The sequence below is a fragment of the Panicum virgatum genome, chromosome 2N (assembly GCF_016808335.1).
Source record: "Panicum virgatum strain AP13 chromosome 2N, P.virgatum_v5, whole genome shotgun sequence".
In the NCBI taxonomy this organism is placed as follows: Eukaryota; Viridiplantae; Streptophyta; class Magnoliopsida; order Poales; family Poaceae; genus Panicum; species Panicum virgatum.
In genome coordinates, this window is record NC_053146.1 from 57,877,602 (window position 1) to 57,885,836 (window position 8,235).

At 48.3% G+C, this 8,235-nt stretch overlaps 1 protein-coding gene across 1 annotated transcript; it reads left to right on the top strand.

The window, feature by feature from the left end:
- Positions 1-2,139: 2,139 nt before the first annotated feature.
- Positions 2,140-5,282, top strand: LOC120658411 (NEP1-interacting protein-like 1). The gene is made up of 5 exons (XM_039936688.1): positions 2,140-2,528; positions 3,152-3,330; positions 3,633-3,716; positions 4,648-4,815; positions 4,917-5,282. Exons 1-5 carry the CDS (start codon positions 2,366-2,368, stop codon positions 5,058-5,060), a joined length of 738 nt encoding a protein of 245 aa, XP_039792622.1. The 5' UTR covers positions 2,140-2,365; the 3' UTR covers positions 5,061-5,282.
- The last annotated feature ends 2,953 nt before the right edge of the window (positions 5,283-8,235 follow it).

The window sequence follows — 8,235 nt, forward strand, 5'->3', positions numbered from 1 at the left end:
GATCGCTCTCCTCAATCATTTGTTAGTACCTGATGAGTATCTACACCGGCAGTAGTACGTACGGTGAGCCGTCGTCATGTCAATTCATTTGGGATACAGACTTTCATTTCCCAAGAAAATGCCACTGGTTTCGTTCAATTGCAAACCATCAATGCAACAAACAGCACAAGAACTCTCCGGTTCCGGCTAGTAGATGAGGTTGGCGCACGCACGCACGCATGATTGCGTCGCATCCTGGGCACGGATTCCTGTCGATCGATCGGACGGCGGCGGCGATCCAGCGATGTGACGACTGACGCGCGCGGGGCCACGAAATCCGTTGCCGGGATGCCGTGAATCGGACAGGGGGGCGCGTGAAGCCATGTGCGCCTGCTCCTCCGATCGATCCCGCCGCTCGCTAGCGTAGTAGGTGGCTCGACGACGACGACGATACTGTGTTTACTTGGTTTTAACTAATGGCTGGTGCTGATTTGTTATAAGAGAACAATACTGCTGACTAACTGGCAGCTGGTGGCTGCTGCTGATTTAATATGAGAGAACAATACTATTGGCTAGTTAGCTGACAAGCCAAACAAACATAGCGGATGACGACCGGCACCGGGACGCCGTGCCAACCGCATCACGCACAGCGCTAAGCTAGCTGCGTGCTTGAAGATGACATGATGAGATGGGATGACCATTGCAGACGGCAGCCGGCGGCTCCATCCGCCGTCGCGTAGGTCGTGCGAGCTCGTCGTCGTCGAGCGATCCAGGCGCGTGATAGCCGCCTGGCCTGGCCCTGTGGCATATGTCCTCGTCGACGTGCTTGCCTTGCATGTTTATCCAATGCAATATACGGTGTTTTAAATAGCGGGTTATAGCGGAAATTTAGCAGTGCTACAGTGGTTTTAAAAAGACACCGCTTCAGAATTTACGCACTATAGTGGAATTTAGCGGACTGTAGCGGACAATAGCGGTATTTCTAGAAGCTAACGCTAATTCTTATAGTCCGCTATTTAAAAGCAATATATAATATAAATGCGATCGAGCTTGTGAACATTTCGGCCGAGTTTTGTATTTGTCTTTTCTCCATACGAAGCCCAGAGCCGGAACTGCCGTTGTTCACTTCCATGCCAACGGTCACCTAATTTTGCAAGCGGCGCACGTCCGTCCGATCCGCCGGGAACTGACGAGATGCTCGCCGGACGTGTCCAAAGCCGGAGGATGCAGGAAAAGCCGGAGGGGACACTCAACGCCTAGCATAAGCAGAGGATCGGTGCCATGCCTGCATTCCATACGGTTCCATTTTGCGTTCGTCTCGGTGCTACCTAGCTCTTCCATCGTGTCAGCCGTGGATTTCACGTTAGCAGCATGTCAGGGAGACTCTGTTTCCTGAAACAATTAAGACTGAAAATAGGATTATTCCTGGTAATAAATGAAACCGTGAGAAAAAGGATTGGGATGGTACAGAAAAATCCACACCCAGCAGGGGTAGTCGCAGAGAGAAAAATCGTCGATGATGTCCAGTTCAAGCAAACCATGCTGGTAGCTGGTCCCTGCGATAAATCGTCGATGACTCGTGCCGATCCCTGCTGCTTCTTTCTATTTGACCTGTTCTTCACAAGATTCTTCTTCAGTCGCGTCAGATTTTCTTGACCCAAGAAAATAAAATAAGAAAGCAACCAAAAGGTTTCAGACTTTCAGCTTCAAGGTGAAGCCTGTAGATCATACTCTGTTTATCCTTTTATCGCAGGGCATCAGCCTAGACAGGCTTGTATCTGAAGCCACAGGGAATAAACTGCCATGCATACAAACAATTATTTGCGCACAGTTCAAGCATAATGAAGAACGAACCACATAAGCTACATATCTTATCTTATTATTTTTTGAGCGAACCAACTCATTCCATCTCGAGTTACTTCACCAAAAATGAAAAAGGTTCGATCTTTTTTTTTAAAAAAAAAGAAAAGAAAAAAAGAGGAAAGGTTTCGACCAGGAGCGGGCCGGGCCCTGAGCCCCTGACCGAGCCCACCCGTGGTTCCGCGTCGCCGAATCCGGCGAGTCCACGCGCCACGGGGAACGGCGGCCCGCTCCTCCGCCTCCGCCTCCGCCTGCTTTCCCGTGACGACGCCACCCTCCCCTGATCCCTTCCTTTCCTTTCCCCTCGCATTAAAGGCCGCCTCCCCTTCCTATCCCCTTCGTCGTCTCGCCCCAGGACTCCCTCCCCCTCCTGCTGCTCCCGCTGCTTGACCCACAAGGTTTCTCCACCCTTCCCTTAACCCCCGAGCTGCTGCTGCTGCGGCTGCTATATATATGCGCGCGCGATCCCGGCCCCGTTCGTAGCATGCGCGCCTCGCTTCCGGATTGATCGAGCTTGGCCGTGGCAATGGATTCGGTGCCTTCTTCCTCCTCTCCCTGGGCCGCCGCCGCCGGCGCTCCCTGCTGCCCCTTCGACGCGCTGCGGAGGGCGTGCGCCAGGCACGCCGCCGCCGCCGCCAGGGCCGCGGGCTGGGCGCTCGGCGCGCTGCTCACCTGCGTCTTCGTCGTCGGTACGTGCCCAAGCCGCCTCCTTTTTTTTTCTTTCTCTTGGCCATTGGGGGCTCCCCCGCATGATCGATTGGGGATGAATCAATCCGCCCCTGATTCCGGTCCTTGAGGGGGTAGTGTCGGCGTGCTTATCGATCGAATCCGGCGGTTGATCGCCGCGGAATCCGTGGATTCCTCGGCAACCGGGGAGGTCAATCGGGTGGCCTTGATTTAAGGCCTCTTGAAGACTGCCCGATTGTTTCGTGCCGCCCGCACCCGCGGCGCACGCCCCCTTCTCTCCTCCCTGGGCCCTCTTGCCCTGTGCCGCCTGTTTTCCTCGAATTGGTAACGAATTCAATCTTGCAAGCCAGAATCTTGGAGGCTCTTTGCCACTTGCGTCTCGCACGGGGCATGCTTGCCTTGTACGCAAGCTTGTAGCGGCGCCTCTTTCTTGCTCTAGGTGCCATAGAGTTTAATGGTTCCAGACTTCCAGTGTTTCATCATTTTTCCTGCCCCTGTTGCTCCACGGGATTATTCTGACAGAGCAGTTGATCTTGTGGGCTGTGCTGGCATGCTGCAACCTATTACCAATTGTGAATTTCAGTCTGTTCCTGTTCTGATTTTCCGTCGTTTGTGCGTACTGCAGTGGGCTCACTCGTTGGGATCTTCATTGGTGCCTTCATGGGGATGTCCACGGAAAGCGGTATGCTCCGCGGGGCTGGCGTTGGAGCAGTCTCCGGTGCAGTATTCTCCATTGAGGCTGTTGAATCCTGCATTGAGATTTGGAGGTCCAGCCATTCAGGAAAATACAGCATTCTCTTTGTGGTGAGTGGAAGAATCTAGTGCCTACTTCCTCTCTTTCACATTACAGGGGAGTTGAAAGATCATTTTCATATACCTACTCGAGCATGCAGCATACTTCCCTGTTTGTCGGCTGCCATGAACTTAGATCAGCATGTGAACAGAGTAGCAACTTTTTCTGCTCTACCAAATTATGTCATTCTGCTATGCTAGGTGCTGCTCTAATGATAATGACAAAGCCAACATGATGCTCGTCTAGTGTGTACATTAATGGTTTATTTCACCAGTATTTTGTTCTGATTTTTGTTCTGCTCTGGTTCTTTCAGCTGGACATCATCTCTAGCCTCTTCAGCGGAAGAATTGTGTGGGAGAAAGTCAGTCCAGCACTGCAGCGTGCCGTGCAAAGCCAGGTACAGAGCTCTTCTTATCTTTCACAAGCTGTCATGCTCTGAAATGGGTGTGGTAGTTTACAGTATTTGCTATTGCGATGTACTGTTGCTTTTCTTTGTACCTCAACTTGTAGGTAACCCCACTAGTATTCTTTTAGGAAAATAAATATTGAGAACAATTAATGTAAGACTCATTTTCGGACCGTAGGATTAATGGTGTATGGGTTTCTCTGCATTAAATGGTTATGTGGATAATAATGCGCCCCACGCACCTGCTACAAGAAGTTTCTAGTCACAGAAATATCTAGATCTGCATCATAGTGCTACAGATCAATCCTGGAAACATTTTTATTACAGCACCTAAAGTGTGTTTTGGGGGTCTGTGAAGTATCTAAAAATGACTTGCACACGATCGGGTTTTTATGTACTAGTCAACTGATTCACGTATAATTAGTCACCATGTGTAACTTAAGCTTGGAGATCTTGCAAACCACATTTATTAACTTTCAAAATTGAAGTAACACAAAAAAAACTAGTTTTGTTTGTATTTTTATGCATTGGAAAGAATGGCTTGGAGGCTGGCTTTTTTTCCAAATTGGTATAATTTTAGGTAAAATTGTTTCTTTTAGGAAAAAGATACACAGTTGTGTTATTTTATATTACATGGGAGTGGTCATTGCACACAACCCATATGTGTCTATAGGACCAGATAGCGTTTCTTTTGGTGTGCATGCTCTTATGAGAATTCTTTGAACCAGATAATATTTCCTTGTGCACATACTCCACATCTCCTGCTTTCATAGGACCAGATAGCGGAACAAATAACTAGTAGTTTCAACAACCATAATTGCATTTCACGTTGATTTGCATGGTAGCAAAATTATATTTTATTGCAACTTAAGTTACTTATTATGCTAATACAAGGTTTGACCCATTGATTTGTGCCATGCAGATGAGTCTACTGAGCACACCATTCATCGACAACAATGACCTTTTTGAAACTGGCAGCACAGGGGGCATGTCAAGGGATTTGATTGACAGGATCCCAAAGATGAGGTTCAGTGCTGCAAGCAATTGTGACCAGGAAACTGATAGCAGCTGCTGCTCAGTCTGCCTTCAGGTTAGTGTGATTTCAACATGCTGCATTCCATCTGCCTCTTGATACATAAAGAGTATCAGCTCCTTGTCTTGTACTGATGCCATGGTAAATTAATGTACCAGGATTTTGGAGTACAACAATTTGTGAGGGCCCTGCCTCAGTGCCAACACGTATTCCATGTGCGGTGCATCGACAATTGGCTCCTTAGGCATGCATCTTGCCCACTATGTCGGGCCAGTGTTCATATAGACCATATACATATGTAAATACACTTGCAGGGTGGCACCTGGTGTATTTTCATAGTGAATACCCGTGCACCTGTTTGATAAATATAGTTGTATACATAGGTTTTCACTTTTTGTTACTCCTCCAGTCTTATGTGGGGCTACGCTTTCAGCTGCACGTTTTTGTCAAAGTAATAACATGATATGTACATCCCGAAAATGGACCAACTAACAAGCTCCCTGAATAGCCTTGTGCCTCAAGAACTCCGATTGTTTGTGCTCTTGTTAACTGCTGATGATGACCTGCTAATGCAATTGTCTGCTACTTGGCAACTAATGTCAGGACCATTTGAGTGTAACCTTGCAACTGAAGGTTGGTGCTCATAGTTGAAATGGAAATGCCCAACAGTTTGCTATTTGTTCAGAGGGCAGAGATTTTCAACTCCTGCTGCACCACTGATTTTCAGATGGCGAAGTTCTTGTTAGAACTCAAAGGGACAAAAGCTTCTCTGTGAAGTATCGTTTGGGAAAGGCGTGAGGCAACACTGCAGGCCCTGTCACGTTGGATGGCGAGTTGCAACGCATGGAAGAAACGGTGACCCAGTGAGGGGCCGAGCCATGAACCAACTGAAAGTAAGTTCTCTCTATCATGCTGTTCGTAGAGAAAGGGACCTGTCTTCTTACAGAAGGATGGAAAATGCAACCTGAGCCTGACACTGATGGATACGAGATAGCTACACTGCTACCACCATTAACTTTAAGCTGGTACTTTAATGGGCGTCGTCAGGGGTGTAAACAGACCACACCAAGCTGTAACACTCGTGCAGGTTTTGCGACCGCGACAGGGCAACTCGCGCTTCGTGTAAAAGGGTTAACGGTCGTACCTCATGCTAAAAAGAAAAGCGCCAGATCAAGTAATATGCAAAAAAAAAATCTAGACAAATAAATATCATAACGTTGCGGCGAGTTTGCTGTGTTGGCCAGAGTTTATGACTTTTGACCCATCCCATACGTAGGGTTGAACTGGAGGTGGTTGTGGAATATGTTCGTTCCCTGCGAAAAATAAGGGTGTATTTAGTTGGAAAAAAAATTTGGTTTTGGTACTGCAGCACATTTCGTTGTTACTTGACAAATAATATCTAATTATGAATTAATTGGGCTTAAAAGATTCAGCTCGTAATAATTAGTTAGACTGTGTAATTAGTTATTTTTTCAACTGCATTTAATGCTCTATGCATGTGTCCGAAGATTCGATGTGATTGTTACTGTAGGAAGTTTTTTTTAGAACTAAACGCTCCCTAATATGTGCAGCACCAGGCTTTCTCCATCGGGTTGTTTCCGTAGAAAGGGACATGATCCCTCCTTTACCCAGAAGAGTCGAAGAAGGAACGTCATCCCAAAACTGATGGATACAAGATAGCTAAAATCATTTAAGTGCGTAATGAGTACGTTTATGGATGCTGTTGGAGGGGTCCTAGGCCTCATCAAACTGCAAATTAGCACATTCTTTGAGACTATCACAGCCTAACTACTCTTGCTGCATTGAGACTTCGGCGGGTTTCAAGCACACCAGTGGAGCTGACAACTTCAAGTGCATACAAATCTCTAGATTGGGACTACACGGCCTAAGGACAGCATAGGTGTGCCAAACATTGTACTGCTATACGTACCTAGCATTCAAAATATTCATGTACATTTCACAATAAAATCAAGCTAATCGAGGACCATGGTTGGTAGACTGTACATGCAGCCGACAAAACATTGCTAGTACAATTTTAATAAAAAGATTGAAGTTTTTAGTTTCAAAAAAGATTGAAGTTTGGCACAAACTATAAAATTAAGAAGCATTTTTCATGCTCAGGATCAATCTATCATTTACTGTCATTAAAAATATATGTTGCTTCAGGATTTAGTACATTAAACCTTTTTTCCAATGTCATTATTATGCTCAGGATTTAGTACATTAAAAATATTCATGTTATATTTATAACCCAAAACTCAATGGGGAAGGAGGTCCCTTTGATTTAGCTTCGAGAAAGGGGTCCAACCACAACCAGTGCTTCTTTATTAGTAGCCTGGGACTCGTGTGCAATTTGTTGCGATGGCAGGTGAGCACAAATGCCGCACCAGGATTCGAATCCTAGATAGGCGGCATGTTGTATACTTCGCTTGCTCCCTAATTTCATCTCAAATTTTCAGTTATCAATCTTCTATAGCACTGGTCTCGGGCACCGAAAAATATATGATTTTTTATAAGAAAATGTGCAGATATTCCGCCGAGTTTCTCCCTGTTTAGTATGATAAGGGTGCACCTCCAATCCTCTTTAGTTTAAAATTTTGTACTATTTTTTTAAAATTAGATCTTATTTTAGAACATTAGTACATAATTTTGAATGAAAAAAGGTTGGAAGTGCACCTGAAGATCACCAATTTGCACCCCTAAGTATGCGTGACTAAGAGTATCTCAAAGAGCTCTGGTATCTCGGCTTGGCTAGCTAAAAATCCAACAGTATAGGTATCATCCTTCCCACTATGTAAACCATCATCCACGGTGGGCAAATTTGCCTCAGCCCATCCGCCCTCTATCTTGACCCTGCCCCCGCTCTCCCTCCCTCCTGCTGTCCTCTCTCCCAATGTGCTCACTCGCCGTCGACAGGAAGCCCGCGCCTCCGCCGGCCTTGGGCCCCCGCTGGCACTGGCCCCGCGCCCCCACTCCGACACGGCGGCGCGGAGCGCCTCCGCCGTCCTCGCACCCCCGCCGGCCCCGCACCCCCGCGTCGTCCCCAGCCAAGGCCGAGAGGCGCCTCTGCCGCCAAAGCCCAAGCCGCCCTCTGCCGCCCAACAGACGAGCTCGCTGAAGGTTTGTGGACGTCGAGGGCCTGGGGCAGCGCAGCTCCGCGTGGCCACCAGATCGTGATGTCGGCGCTGTTCCCGGCGTGCGCTAGACAGCAGCCTTCCTCGTCTGGCGACCTCGATGGCGGCGGCCAGCTGCTGCGCCTCGGCCATCTGCTGGTGGTGGTGGAGCTCTCGGTGGAGGGCGGCTCCGAGCAGCGGGCGAGCTCCCTGGCGACCTCGACGGCGGCGGTCAGCTACTGCGCCTTGGCCAGCTGCTGGTAGTGGTGGAGATCCCGGCGGAGGGCGGCTCCGGGCGGCGGGCGAGCTCCATGGACCGCAGGAGGATGCGGTGAGCAGAGGCCGGCGCATGCTGGGGAGGAAG